General features: G+C 30.3%; 1 protein-coding gene and 1 long non-coding RNA gene across 2 annotated transcripts; both read left to right on the top strand.

Moving 5' to 3' along the window:
• The first annotated feature begins 6,582 nt into the window (after positions 1-6,582).
• Positions 6,583-8,846, top strand: LOC114414102. The gene is made up of 4 exons (XR_003667119.1): positions 6,583-6,658; positions 6,794-7,091; positions 7,210-7,762; positions 7,849-8,846. It is a non-coding gene; the product is annotated as an uncharacterized LOC114414102 (long non-coding RNA).
• A 3,415-nt stretch (positions 8,847-12,261) lies between these two features.
• On the top strand, positions 12,262-14,354 carry LOC114414182. The gene has a single exon (XM_028378501.1). It carries the CDS (start codon positions 12,289-12,291, stop codon positions 14,212-14,214), a length of 1,926 nt encoding a protein of 641 aa, XP_028234302.1. The 5' UTR covers positions 12,262-12,288; the 3' UTR covers positions 14,215-14,354.
• The last annotated feature ends 2,476 nt before the right edge of the window (positions 14,355-16,830 follow it).

Here is a 16,830-nt window from a genome sequence, read left to right as displayed (position 1 = left end):
TAAGGAACATGTATCAATCACAAGGGTTATGCAATGGTACTAGGTTGGTGGTTACAAGACTAGCAAACCATGTTATTGAAGCAAGAGTCATGTCTAAAAAGCAAAATGGAAGCATGATTTGCATTCCCATAATGTATGTCTCCTTCTCAATCACCATGGCCATTAAGCTTATTAGAAGACAATTTTTAATTATTCTCATTTGCTATGACAATTAATAAATCACAAGGAGAGTAATTAGATAATGTCAATTGTACTTGCCCAAGCCTGTTTTTAGCCACAGGCAACTCTGCGTGGCAGTTTCTAGGGTCAAAAGTAAACATGGCATGAAGATATTAATTCATGGCAAAGATAAAAAAAACCATCAACAACAGCCACCAATGTTGTTTTCCAAAATCTATAATGGGTGCCTATGTCATAAATTCAACACTACTTCAAATTCATATTTATGAGAACATAAATTCTTCTATGGTGTATATTGACATTTTTTTAAAAAAATTTCACATACATTCGAAACTCGTGACTTCAATTGATGATATCCTCTTTAAAGTTGAATGGTGATTTGACTTTGAATGCAAGGGCTTAATTTTTTGTTTGTAAATTTTTTGAATTTTTCTGGTTCTACTCAAGAATCTTATTTGAATTGATAAAATGAAATATTATGATTAGTATTTGAAATAAATCTTTTGCCTAACTATCAATTGTGATGAAACCATTCTTAAAAATTTGCATATATAATTCCTACTTGATATTTACCCTTCTAACTTTATTCTAATGACTTATAAATACAGTTTATTGTTGGCTTAATTGCAACAATTGTTCCCTTATTTTGTCTATTTCGCCAAATCAGTTCCCCTATTTTTTAATTCACTAACCGAGTTCTCTTATATTTTAAAATTTACTATTTGACTCCCCAGAGCTGATTTTAACCATAGTTAAATTTTAAACATTGACTAGACTAGAAAGTTGACCAAAATTTTCTTAAAAAATAAGAACTTAAAAAATGTTTGAGGTAGGACAAAAATCATGATACTTAGAGTGAATAACACACTCATTTACCACTACACCTAGGTGCTCATTTAGATATTTAATGTAAAATATAGTATTAATATAAGTTTTATGCCAAAATAGTTTAAAATTCAAATTTTTTTCTTTTTTAATTTATTATATTTTTATAATCTTATATATCCTTTCTTAAAATTTAATATATAAGATTAAATTCTATTTTCACACAAATTTAGAATATGTAAACTTATATAAGCTTCATTTTTAATTTATATATTATATTTTTATAATCTTATGTATTTTTATCATATTATTCAAAACTTATTTTATACAGTAAAGATATAATATAAGTTTTATCTTTATGTATATTTTTATATAAATTATAATTTCATAAAATGACAGTATTTTATTATCTTTTAAAATATTTATATATGTTATTTAATGATAGTATTTTTTTTACCTATATTAAGATATTCTTATTATTTATTATAATAATATTTTATTTATTTATATTTAACTTTTTTTAATCAGGTATGCAATTTTTTTTAAAGAATTAAATAATATAGTAAAGATATGTAATTAAATAAGATAATAGTATTTTCTATTTTTTAAAATATTTATATATGTGATTTATTGACAACATGTTTTTATCTATATTACAATAACTAATATGAATATCTTAATATAGATAAAAAAATGTTATCACTAAATCACAAGCATTATTTTAAAAGATAAATTATTATATAAAATAAAAATAAAATTTATATAAATATACATATTCTAATTTATGTGAAAATAGAATTTAATCTTATATATTATATTTTAAAAAATATTATATAAAATTATAAAAATATAATAAATTAAAAAAGAATAAAATTTAAATATTGAACTATTTTTTTCATAAAACTTATATTAAAAATATATTTAACATTAAATATTTAAATAAGCACTTGGATGTCGTAGATAAAAAGTGTATTTCTCACTCCAATTGAGACTCAAATAGTAAATTTTAAAATATAAAATAACTTAATAAATTAAAAAATAGGGGAACAAATTTAATGAAATAGAACAACAAATTTTATAATTAAGTATTTGTTGTTTATTTACCTACACCACTTTTATCTTTCATTTTTGGATACCCATTGATCTTTAGCAATACTTAATTGAAGAATACTTTGATCTTTGGTATTATGTATCCTTCAATTAAAAAAAAAATAGTGATACGCTCGTAAATTAGATTTTTCTTAACAATTCCAATCGTGGTATCGAACAAATTGTAAATAGCGTGTTGCTGTTACGGTTGGGCTTGAGAGACGCACTGGTTACTGTATTTAAAAAATAATCAATATTTGATGCAAACTAGGTTCAAACCAATGACTTGGCAATCGATTGGATAAATGCTAACCAGTAAACTACAAACCCTTAATGGTAGCTAATGCCAAACAAAATTATATAAGTGATATTGAATGACAAAAATGACAGCAGTTATAAATAAGAGAAACAAAATGACAAAATAAATAATAAATTTTTTTAATAAAATAAAAAATTAAATGTATTTCTTAACCACATGTTTTTAAAAATACATTTGAACAAAAATAAATGCTTACCTATTTAATATTTTTAAATGGAAAAATAAATTATTATTATTAATTTAGTTAATACCATAGGCTCAAATTAATTTATAAATATATATTTGGTTAATTAAATTATTTTTGAAAAAATTCTAATATAAAGATTAATTTATATGGTGAAATATACTAAAAGAATTTAAACATAACTTGATTATTTAAAGACTAACATAATTGCAATTATAGTTTTAATGATTAATTTAATAATGTATTTTGATGTATAATAGATTTTTTAATCTTACTCTCAATAAATAAATGTTTTAATTATTAATTACATAATCAATAATTTGATTGTAAAATTGATGTTATTATGAACTTAACATTGAATATTATAATCTATGAGATTTGAAAATAAGCATGGCAAAAACCTATGAACCTTTGGATACTCATTCGGTTTGGTCCTTTGATGGGAAATAATCGCTTGACCGGTACGGGTATAACTTAATATATAATTATTTGCTCTATACCAATCTTTGTCCTATTACTTTTTTATATTTTGTTTTGTTACAATATATATATATATATATATATATATATATATATAAAAGAATAAATTCTTATATACGTTTTATTAAAAAAATACAAATAAATTAGTTTTATAGTTAAATATATATTTAGTTAATTAAATTATTTTAAAATTTTTTTATATAAAGATTAATTTAGTTTGTTAAATTTTCCGAAAGGATTTTAACATAACTTTATTATTAATATAAATAAAAATGATAGTATGTGTGATTAATTTAATTATGTATTTTGATGTATAATAAATTTCTAATCCAACTTTTTATAAACCATTACTAAAAAATGGACTTTTAACATCGCACTATTAATATCGATTATGATCAAAATGATGTTAACAAATATCCAATATCATTTTTGTAAATAAAATGTCATCATTAACATTAGTTCATTAAAAAACAATGTTAACAAAGCAATCTCAACATGGATTTTTGAAAATTAATATTTGATAAGCACCAAGAACATCAGTTTCTTAAAAACCTATGTTGAGATCCCCTCTTAACATCAATTTTTAAAAAGTCGAGTTGTGCTTGCTTAGAAAACATCTATTTTTTTTTTAAAAAAAAAACCTAACAAAATCGATATTGATGCTTTAAATAAGACCCTATTTCCCATTCCTGCGAGCCACTTGAAACCATCGTCTCTCTCAAAACCCTCCAAATATTTCTCTATTCCGCCACTACGCCTCAAGAAACCTCGTCGTCCACCACCACCCACTGTTTATGCCACCACACGACTCGTTGTCCACCACCGCGTCAGCGGTGGCTTTTCTACTACATTGCGCTACAGCTGTCATTGCGCCTCGAGGCTCCCGTTGTTGTTCGAATTGTTAAGTTAAAGGTACACTCTCTTGTTATGAGTTAAAGGCTTGTTTTGGCTCTCGACAATTGCATAAGTGGTGGTTTGGTGTTGTGTTGAAGTTGCATTTGTGTTGTTCTTTAACTTAAAAGAACTTTGTGATGCTTGCCTACTCTCAAAAACCCAAAGGCCACTACCAGAACCCAGAGCACCACAAATGCATTCACCGTCCAGTTAGGGATAAATAATGGCAATTCCTAGAGCAGGAAAACGACATATTTTTACTCCCTTTTTCTGAAGTTCAATTACTGTCTCAAATGTATAGCTTTTTAGCCATTTCACAGGTCCAAGTCTAATCTGTAACAAGAATAAGTGAGTGATTTTTATTTTTTTATCATTCAAAATACTCCACGAGAACAAAAGAAAACCTTAATTAGGAATAATCATATCTTTACTCATATTTTTATGTGTAAAATTACTGAAATTCCTAAAAAAAGAGATGTAATATTTTTTTTTATCAAACCTTATTTAGGAATTCCAATTTGTGAAGTTCTAATTTGTTCAGCAAGCTGAGGAACATGATCCCTGCTTTACTAGCCAATCTGTGCACTAGTTACTTTCTGTTAAGGTATGGTTGAAAGAAAGCTTTCATTGATAAATAAATGTGTACTGAATTTATACTTGAATATGATATAAATTGTATTTTGAATTGTTGTGCCAATATAGGTTGGAATAGGATATCATTAGAATTTGACAGTGCATTGAGTTTGTTTGAGTTATCATGAGACAAGAAAATGGTTTCAATTTATATCGCCTATGTATGCCACAACAGTGTTTGATGCAGGAGGGTCTAATTTGACCAAAGATGCTAGTGTGGAGTCTGTGACTGTGACTGTGAGTGTCACCGATTGGAAGGTTGTTGTGTGTTATGTGGTACTGCTGATGAATGCGATTCTTGTATGACTATGGCTATAGGTTTTTCGATTCTGCATGTACTCCAAAGGTCAAATTCAGTTAAACTTATTGTAACTTGTGTTCTAGTGCTCATAGAAGTCACTGATTTCTTTCTACTTCCTAAAACTAAAGGTCTAAATAGTCAACAATGATATGATTTTTTTACGCCTTCTTATAATGTTTAAAAAATACTTTTTAAAATTTCTTAACAAATATTCTAAGAGTATTAATTAGTAATTCTTTTAATTAAACATTAATATAAATGATTTTTTGTTAAAATGATTATTCTTAAAGTTAATAATTCCATTTGTATATAATTAAATGTGAGTATAAAAATATCATTGTATTTGAATTAATTTTTTATTTTAACAATTAGTAAAGTCGCTCTTAGTAAAGTCGCTCTGTTTTTACTCTCTCTATGTTGTACATTGAACAGTGCCTAGTATAATTTTAATCAACAAGTAACACTTTATTTTGAGAAAAATGGTTTTTTATTTATCTATAATTTTAAAATTTTAATATGACATCAATTATTATATTTTCAACTATATCCTTATAGAATAGAAAGAAAAAAATTGTATAAAATACTAAAGTAATGAATGAGAGATAAAATATATATTAAAAAATACTAAATATTTTAGTAAAAGTATTTTTAATTATTTTGTGCATGATAACCTTAAATGATGGATAAAAGAAATGGATGGAATAATGGACAAAGGTGATTAACTGATTATTATGGAAAATCCTACAGCATATTGCACATTAAAGTTGATATTGATTTTTTTAAAACTCAAATATTTTTTTAAAAAAGGTAAATATTTTTATGACAAAAGTCCATAGAAACTTAAATATTTTTTATTTTTATTTTTCACTACAGATCTTCTCATCACAACTTTATGTGAAGAGTGTCAAACCTTTTTAATGAACTTGTTAAAGAAAAATGGTAATATTGATAACAAAATTTTAAAACTAAAAATAGAAGAAAAAAGTGTTATTAAATTGTTATAATTGAAAAACATTAAACTAAAAATGACCCCAAACATGATGGCTAGTATAAACTTTAAGGGTTTGTTAACTTTTAACTCGTTAATGATTTTAGTGTAACTAAAGATTAAAAAATAATTTCAAATGACGTTTGAGACAACAAAGGAAATTGCAGATAGGATTGTAAGTGACTCTCATTTGTTAGTGGTCATTTTTATAATAGTTCTTGGATAAGTGAACCAAATTTGTTTCATCTGTTGATTACAGGATTCCCTAGAAGAATAGGCCTCACAAGGAAGCTTTGTCGCCTATGGACGTCATGATGTACTGACTACTATCATTGGGCAACTAGAGCACCCTGGTCGTTTCTGTGTTGCTGGAGATAGTTTTACAATCAAACAATACTTTGGACCTGCTTCAAGAAGCTCCCGCATGTCTACGTCCATGGCTCCCGAAGACCTAGAGCAACTGACACAAAAAATTAGGGACCAATTGGAGGAGTCGATCATAGAAAAAGTGACTCAACAACTAATGTTGTTCTTTAGCCAAATTTCATATGACGTCTAAAGCAGCAAAGGAAATTGCAGATAGGATTGTAAGTGACTCTCATTTGTTAGTGGTCATTTCTATAATAATTCTTGGATAAGTGAACCAAATTTGTTTCATCTGTTGATTACAGGATTCCCTAGAAAAAGTGACTCTCATTTGGTTCTCCACACAAATGCTGCCTAACATCAACGGAGAAGAAAAAGTTGACGACGTCCATGCAAATCGTAATGGTCATGATGAAATATAATTAATTAACATCATATAATATAATTTATTTTATATTTACTTGCTTTCACAATTTTAATTACATAACTTAATATAATTTTCAGTTGAGTTTAATTAATGTTGTTTTTTAATAGGCACATGGCTACACCACCCAGCTCCCCTCCTCCTCTTCCTGAGTCAGCAACACCTTCACTTTCTACGTCGAAGAAGACAAGAAAAACAACACGGCTCAGATCATTGGCTACTAGACCAGTTGGGGTGGAGAGACTAATGGTTGATGTGGATCTTACCACTGCAAAAGCTGATGCTTCCCACAGAAAGAAATTAAGAATGTATTTGGTGATCATTGTTTGCGATAAGGTGGATGTTACATATGATAATTGGAAACAAGTCCCTACAACTCAAAAGAATTTGATCTAGGAAGATATTCAGGTATTTCAATCAAATGTTGAATGTTGTTGTAATTGATTGTACTAAATTTCTTAAATTGTAATTGACTAACTATAAAATGTATTTATTGTATCGCATGATGAATTTGATATTCCTAAAGCATCTTCCGATTTGAGGACAAAGAAAAAAAAATACTTCAGACTGTAAGAGAGCGATGGAGGCAGTTTAAGTCAGATTTGACCTCCAAATGGGTTCTAGCAGACGACAAGGAGGACGACAATGATAAAGTATGTGAAAAGTACGACATAAGCAAAGAGAAATGGAACTAGTTTTGTCAAAATCGTAGAGATCCTTCATGGGAGGTTAGTTGATTTTGATTGTTTATTAAACTTCATATTTACGCATTATTGTCAAACATATTAAGTTATCTTAATCTGTAACTATTACAAGATGTTTGAAAGATGGCGCAGGCCATTAAGAAACAAAACATTGTCCCTCACGTGTTGTCTCGTGGAGGTTATGCTTTTCTAGAATAAAAGTTTATGGATGACAAGAAAAAGAAACAATTAGAGGAAACAACCCAATCCAAGAGCACTGACACAATTATTGATCCTCCATCTTCCATTAGACGACATGTGAAGTGGAAGATGACCCACACAGAAAAATCTAGTCAAATGACATTTGAGGCAGCAAAGGAAATTACAGATAGGATTGTAAGTGACTCTCATTTGTTAGTGGTCATTTTTATAATAATTCTTGGATAAGTGAACCAAATTTGTGTTCATCTGTTGATTACCAGATTCCCTGGAAGAATAGGCCCCACAAGGAAGCTTTGTTGCCCATGGACGTTAGGATGTACTGACTATTGTCATTGGGCAACCAGAGCACCCTGGTCGTTTCCGTGTTGCTGGAGATAGTGTCACAATCAAACAATACTTTGGATCTGCTTCAAGAAGCTCCCGCAAGTCTACGTCCATGGCTCCTGAAGACCTAGAGCAATTGACACAAAAAATCAGGGACCAGCTGGAGGAGTCGATCATAGAAAAAGTGACTCAACAACTAATGTTGTTCTTCGGCCAGATGCAATCACAAGAACTTGCATTGCCTCCTGAGCCTAAGATTGGTCCTTCTGCTGCTTGTGTTAGCATAAAAGGAAGTTATGTTGATACCTCGGGGCAGGAATCAGACATGGGTGACTCAAAGAAATATGAGTTGTATGTTGATGACAATCCTTCCCGCTTGGTTTCCCTTGTAAGAGTTTATGAGGGATCAACGACCATCCACAACACCCGTTTGGGCAACGATCAAGTCAAGGTTGATGTTCAGGAAGTTCGACATACTGATGCTTGCATTCCTGTACCCACTCAAGAGGTTTAGTTAGTGGGACAAATACTTAACACCTTCCTTGCTTGACTAACACATCTTGTAAAATCTTTTTCAGAACATGTATTTCATTTTTTTTGTTTTTAAGAATTATTAAAAAAGGATTGATTACAAATAAAGTGTTGATTCTCTCCACTTATGTTTTTTAACTGTGTAGGATAAACGAGAGCTGATGGACTGGCGAAACCTGTAGATTGGTCGGATCCTAATGTCAATCCGCTATACCAAATGACATTGACCATCCCACAACTTTTCTTCAAGCCTTTGAGGTGTCATCGGATGCTACTGTATTTGGGGTGTATAATAATAACTTCTCCTTGTACATAAAACATGAAAATATTTCTGAAATAGCACACAGTGGTCAAGTCTCAGCATCTTTGTTATACAATTATAGATTTTGTAAGTCACTTTACATTATTGTATATTAGCTAACTGATTGTTTTAAATTCATACATAATTCACTTTATTTTAACAACAATAAGCATATGATTGAGACAAGCATGCAAGCGGAAAATGACTCTGTGTATGGATTCCTCGAGCCATAGTCCATGCAGAGATCTGGACAATCACAATTTGAATCAGAAGATTATATTAAGAAATAGATGCAGAATTCACATAGAGATGTCTACCTAAGAGCCTACTTGAATGAGTAAGTTAAACTAAACAAATCAATTTAAATAATATATGCACTATAATAACTTAATGTTCTTCAATATAGTGCATATTAGCAAATGATCGTTATATGTCCTAAGGACAATGTTGTTATCGGGTTGTGTTCCTTGCATAATAGGCCTAACGAGTACTTGAAAGGAATTATTAACAAGTCAGTTGTATTTTGTAATACATTTACTTTATGATTAGTATTTGACATCAATATTTCAATTGTACAATACACATGCATTAATCAGTCCTTTGAAGGACTTTAACAATAGTCAAGGAAGTAAATCCAAGGATGTGGCTAGATGAATTCTAGTTAAAGTCATTTAAACATTGTTTGATGCCTTAAAAATTATGTTATTACTTTGTACATTAATTTTCAGTTAACTTTGAATATCTAAATATCCTATTCAATTTAGTGTAATAGGCAGAAAGGAAGCACTGAATGCGGGTACTACGTAATGCATTTGATGTCAACGATAGTCCAAGGAGATTTCAAAGATAATTGGGAAATGGTAAATGTTTACTTGAAAACTAACTCAATTTGTTATAATTGTTATTATTTATATTTATTAACTTATGTTTTATTATATCATGTAATATTTTACTGATCCAAGACCATTGAGACCAAAGACAATAAAGACAATTCATATTTAGTAGGCAAAATGTTATTTAAAAGTTAAAAATGAAATACTAGGTGTTTAAGTAATTTTAGAATTGGAGAGTTATGTTAATTTAGATTAGGTTACAAGATTTTATATATTAACTTTCATTACTTTAAATATTTTTTTTCAATTAATAGTAAATATTCAATTATTATGGACAAAATTTGAATTGCCTGATAGAAACTGTCTAGATTGATTATGTTTTTCAATTTGTATGTTAAGATGAAATAATTAAAAAAACAGACAAGATATAAAAAAATTCCAAAAAAACCAACATTGATTTTTAGAAAAATCGATGTTGTTGCACAAAAACAATGTTGATTTTTAGAAAAATTGATGTTGTCAATCAACCACAACATCGGGTATGGTTTAAAAACACATTCAATATTACAAGAGTTAGTTAAAAAATGAAATTTGGATAAAACAATAAAACTAATATATATATATATATATATATATATATATATATATATAATCTTTTAATGATTAAATCGATTCTACATTTAAGTCCTCATATACTAATCCTTCTTGCAATAACATTTTCTTATTCTCAGTTTTTGATTTTAACAATAGATTTAAAATTATATGTTGGTTTTTTGATTTTTTTAATTATTACAATTATTTAATGATAAATCCAATTACATATTTAACGGGGATAAAAGAGAGTGGAAAGGATAGAAATTTTGTAGGAGGGTTAGAGTTATGTGGATCACAAAAACTTTGTGAGTAAGTGATGAACATAACGAGTATAAGAAAAATATGATTGATCCTAACACATAAGACAAACATTAATTTAGAAAATAGACGAAAAAGAGCATAGGAGAGGAGTATATTTGACATTTTTTATTCCAAAAGAATAGCAAAAACATATATGGCACACACATCTCGAAGAATATTAAAGAAAGAAGAGGGTATGTGTAATGAGAGAAAATAATGTCTGATAACCGATAAAAAAAGACGAAAAATAGTCTAACAAAATCTAAGGGTTTGAGTAAAATTATTTAATAAATATTTTATACTAAAAAGTCTCATGAAACCTATGAAATTCTTCTTAAAAAAACAATCCATCGAAATTTGTATATTTTTTTACTACCAAAAGACTTTTTATAAGTTGTTATCCTAATTGAATATTACCAAATTTTATTATTCTCATTAAAAAAATCTTAATTAAATACCATAAAACATATTTATACCATTTAAAAATTATGATTGAATACTACTATCACTTTTTTATTAAAAGAAAGACTTTTAAAATCATTTAAAACCAAAAGCCAAAGCTTTTAACCCTCCAGGTGCGACTAGCACAACCTCCAAAACCACTTGTTTATCCAATGGTCACGTGACTCCAGTGGCTGCTGTTTTATCACTGGTTTTTTTCAATTAAAAAGAAAAAGACAGAAATGCCTTACGCAACAGGCAAACAATTTTCCGCTTTATGGTTTTTCCTAATCTACTTCTTAATTTCATTGCTGGCTATCCTTGTTAGTGTCAGTTCGGTAGAGTAAAAAGAAATTAGAAAAAAGAATTAAAATGAAAATGAAAATTAAATTAGAGGGTAAAAATATGAATCTCATTAATTTACTGTTCATTTCTTTCCATTCTCATTTTCTTTCTTTTCGAACGAACGGGTCCTTAATATTATCCTTAAGCAACATAAAAAGAAAATATTTGTATTAAAGGACCTTCACTACTACAAGAATACTTTACTTATTAACCAACTCCTTCTATATGTGCCACCATTTACCAAAAAATAAATGTGACAACCAATCCAATGACAGTAGCATTAATATTGTAAAATTTTCATTGAGTAATAAAAAAAGTGTCCTGCTAAATCCGCTATTAGCCTATAACTAAGGCAAGCATCTAAAACTGCTGCACATGAACGAACAGAAATGTCGCAAGTTAAGGATCATCAAGGTATAACCAATGCAAGTCATCTTACACAGACAAACATAATCTTCCTGTTTAAGAAAAGGTTTCTGACAATTTCGCAGAGTATCAAATTTTGCCTCTTGTTTGTAGTCTGCTCAATCTCTTTGGACACTGAGGAATTAGTCCTAAACTAATACTATTAATTCTAATAAAATTCATGTTCCAAAAATCCATCCCTATAATGTTATAAACGTTGGATGAGTTCATTTCATCCCTCCATGTATAATTCATTTTCTCATGGTTACGAAACATATAACTATTATTTCTTGATCCCTTTGAATTCAACCTATAAGGAGATAGTTGATCAGGTCGTGCATCTAACTCCTTACACGTTCTGTTCTTTGGTTGTTCTTTGCATATTTGTACTTTGTGTAGTCTTAGATCATTCCCTCTTTTTAATTTTTATTTCTGATACTTGCGATTGTGTGCTCATATAGTCAAAGGGACCAAAGAGGTCTAGTTCAATTGGTTGAACAGGACGCGTGAATGTTATAAATTCATTTGTACCGTCTTTGAAGGGATTGAAAATGTTTGCATAAAAGCTAATTAGTGTGTATCTCTGCTTTTGCAGCATTTGAGCAATTGTTAGAAGTGAAGAAAACATGCATATAACGTTCATCCCAGGAGAACTGCAAGATTTATGGGATAATTGGGGCCTAGAAACGCTTATGCTATTGAGTTTCACCATTCAAGTGATCCTCACAGTTTATGGCGGACGCAGAAAGGACATCCCAGGTATGTGGATAAGGTTCACAGTTTGGTTCACCTATTTGCTGTCTGCTTCCCTTGCAAAAATTATCATAGGAAAGCTCACAGTAATACCTGGAAGCGATCCAAATGAACGAAACATCAGACGTGAACTGAAGGGGTTGTTTGCGCCATTGCTTCTGGTGCATATAGGGAATCCAGATGCCATAACTGCATACTCAATTGAAGATAACCGATTGGGGCTGAGGCAGTTGCTCTCCCTTGTTCTCCAAGTAGCTGTGGTGATTTGGATCATTATAAAGAGTTGGACGCATTCCGAACTCTCTTTTCTCTACTTGCCATTACTCATTTCTGGACTAATCAAGCATGGAGAAGTTATTTGGGCTCTAAAGTCAGCACTTAGTAAAAGATCAGGCATAATCACCATTCAAGAGATTGACCAAGAAGCCAACATGCCTGCATTATTCAGATTCCTTCCTGAGGATATTCCCAATATAGACTTGATTCTAAAGGCGTATTATCGCTTTATCTCGTTGAAGCCTCATCGTGAAAACTGGCTTTACCAGCCTCTATATGAATCACTTCCTCAAATGTCTATAGATGAGTATCCACCTGAAGACATCTTCCACATCACAGATGCAGAACTGAGCTTCATGTATGATGTGCTGTACACCAAGGCACCTATAATCTACACCAAAGCAGGTTGTTTTCTTCGCGTCATAAGCTTTTTCAATTTAGTTCTAACATTGTGTGGATTTTCTGTCATATTTAGACAAGACTTTTCAAGCCATTGGAAAGCATGTTTTATAGCTGGGGTGTTAGGAGGAGGAGTTCTTATGGAGGCATACCAGATAGCACAATTACCTTTCTCAGATTGGGCCATAATTCAGATGATCAAGCACCAAAATCTTCCATTTATGATTCCATGCCTGAGAATTCTTGGACCCCGAGCTAGGAATTGGAAAAGGTGGTCAAACACATTGCCACAGTTCAACTTCCTGAGCTTCTGCATCCAATATGACAAGCCATTAAAGTGTGGGAAAATTCTAAAATTCCGGGGCATTGACATGGGGATGAAGAAGAACAGGTGTAGGACACGCGTAAAATTTCCCAGCCAATTGAAATCGCTTGTGGTTCAAGAAATGAAAGATATTGATGGAGACAGAAGACTAAAGCCCTTTAACCAAAGAGGGGAATGGTCACTCAGCAGGTACGGTTCTCTCAACGATATCAAATGGAGTGTTAAACGAGACTTTGACAAGAGCATTACAATATGGCACATTGCAACAGATATCTGCTACTATTCAGATGCTGATCAATGCCATAATAATGCTGCAAGCCCCAAAATAATCCAAATGGCCAAATTATTGTCCAATTACATGATGTACCTCCTAGCTATGCGTCCTCATATGCTGTCCACCACCACTTCCAAGATAACATTTCAACACGCCTGTGATAAGCTAAAGGGTTTGTTATTGGACCAAAAGGAACAATGTGTGAAAGATGAAAAAGAAGCATGCAGGATTTTGAGAATGGAAAGAGTACTTCTCCGGAATTCAAATTCCGAGAGGAAATCAGAAACTGTTGTGACATCAAAATGGCACATGCTGAGGGATGCTCAGAGACTGGCTAGGAATTTGATGGCAAGGGAAAACAGATGGCAGATTATATGTAGTGTGTGGGTGGAGATGCTGTGTTATGCTGCAGCTAATTGCTCTATAGATTATCATTCTGAACAAATAAGGAGAGGTGGAGGTTTGATAACTCATGTTTGGATTCTTTTAGCTCACAAGACAGATAAATATCATATCAGTGACTAGTAATCAATACATGTACCTGGTTTGGTTTCTAATGAAACTGGATCTATATTTTCTGACTAGTAAGTACTAGAGTTTTTTTTTCTGGTTTCTTACACAAGGGAAAAGGGAAAACAAAATTCTACTATTTGCTCAGGGTTTACGGTTTGTACCATTATTTGTGCATTGGTGTTTTTTTATAATAGTTCATGTAAGTTGGTGTTTTTTCATTTTTATTCTTGTAATTTTTTTATTTTATTTTTAAGTTCCTCTAATTAAACATCTTTTTCATTTTTAGTCCTTATGATCAACCACTTTTACAAAAAAAAAAAAAAAGTTAATGATGATATCATCATGTGTCACATCAGCAAAAGATGATTTCATCACATTCCATGTCAATAAAAGATGTCGTCTATGTCACATTAGAAGTGTTATGTTTTCAAACTTTCTCTTTTAAATTCAGTGTATGTTCTTGCACAAATTTCAGCGATCACTTGTTCTGATTTTACATATGAATTGTTTTGAACTAATAGAAAGCTTTATTAGTCTAAAGTATAATTTTTTTTATACTAGTATTTAAATATACTACTATTAGTATTCAGGTCAACAATATTGTTATTGTTATGTCATTAGAGACATTAGAGGGACACAATAAAAAAATCAGTGACTAAGATAAATAATTAAAAAAAAAAAACTAGAGAGATTATGATAAAAGAATACTTAGGATCGTCTTGAAAACATGTATAAAGAAAAAAGGAATTTGACTCTAACCACGATTTGTCGGTAGAACCAAAGTTATTGAAAGGAGCGTAACCCTAACCGCGACATCCGGTAGAACCAACACTATTAAGTTCTTCCACAAGAACAAAGGAAAAACTATCACAATAGAGAAACTCTCAAATTTCATTAGATGAGTATCACAGTACTGAGTTTACCTTTGGAGAGTATAAGAGTTTCCTATTTATAGGTTAATCTTGAAATGCTATGAAAAATTCTCACTAATATGCATTTGCCAAATGCATTGATAATTGATGTCACTAGATGACTTGCAGCATTCTAGAAAACATGTAGTAAGACTAAGAAAATGAAAAGTCATAAGAAAATTAAGCCAAAAAAATAGTACGAAAATTACAAATAAAATGACAGAAATTGGACTTATTATTATCTAATTAGTCCAATATTAATAGTCCATCAAAATTGATAAACTCAGCCCATGGATGCTTCTTGTCTTGTAAATTAGGTTTCTCAAAGTGATTCTTTAAGTTGACCTCAAAGCACCTTCATCGATTAGTAGGAAAGTGACCCAATTAGGTGCAACCCTTATTTCACATTGGTTTTCTTTTTCTTTGATCTTTAGAATCAGGCCTTGTAATGTCTAGCTTCATCCTCTTAGTCTTGGACCTTGTTATAGGACCTCCAATCCTATGTAAAGGATCATTAGACAGACTGATTGTACTTCTATCAGATTAAAAACGAAAAAAATACAATAAATAAAAATGAAAAAAAACTTAGATGGACAAAATTAAAAAGCAAACTTACGGGAAAAAAAATGAAAAAAACTTGCATGAATGAAAAATGAAAAAATATGCATGGACTAAATAAAAAAAAAAGTAAAATTAGAAGGGAGTTGGACAGTGACATATAAATTGACCTAGTATTTTCTACACAAATACAAACTTGCTTCTAATTTGTTTTTCTCAAGCTATTGTGTGGAACAATGCTTGCGTTCTTTAAGTACTCAGATAAGAATGTGCAAATAATCAAGCTCTAAGTTTCTAGTTTATGTTCCAATGAAACCAAATGTTGCTCACGAAGACTAAAATTTTTCATAATTTTTTTTAATAAAATATTAGGGTTATGCTTTTGTAAAACAAGATTTTCCAAAAATTTAAAATATGAATGCAACAGTTATCTCTATTATTAAGAAGCAGCGGTGAAGGATACATCAAGTACCTATACTTATAGGCTTTCTCTACTAAGACTAAACACCTTAACAATTGATATTTTTTTCCTAGAGCCTCCATAGGCTCTTAACACCCCATTATTCAAAACCTCTACAAGTTTCACTCGGTATTCTTTGTTAGCCTTTACAAGCTAAACCACAACTCAGTATTTTAAGTGTTAAGTCAGAAGACATTTATGTCTTAAGATGAATCAAGACTCCTAATTATTTGATTAGATACAAATAAATATAAATGTTAAAAAATCATGTTCGATGCGTTATCAGATCATGATGTCTGAGTATGCGCATGAATAACCATATGAAAACAAGCTTAAGCCATCATCTGATAAAACATTTAAGAATTGACATTTATGTCTTCATCTAGTAATTTGTGTCTAAGATTCACTTTGTAGAGACATTCTCCTAGAATTTGTTGAAATCCTATGAAAAATAAATGAAGATCAAGATTTGAAAGTGCCAAGCTCCATCAAAAGGTGCACTCTGCTATGCATACTTGCTCTAACTTATTGGAAGTGACTTTCTTCAGGTGCTCAACACAAAAGCCAACCAGAGTGAACTCTCTACATGAAGAAAGAAAGGACGTGCATTTAATGCAAGCATTAAATATTTCAATGACCATTATCATCAAATGAAGAACAAGTGAAGAAATTTACCCGTTGTGAGACAACGAACACTTG

Source organism: Glycine soja, chromosome 6 (assembly GCF_004193775.1).
Source record: "Glycine soja cultivar W05 chromosome 6, ASM419377v2, whole genome shotgun sequence".
Lineage (NCBI taxonomy): Eukaryota > Viridiplantae > Streptophyta > Magnoliopsida > Fabales > Fabaceae > Glycine > Glycine soja.
This window is presented reverse-complemented; position numbering and strand designations above follow the sequence as displayed.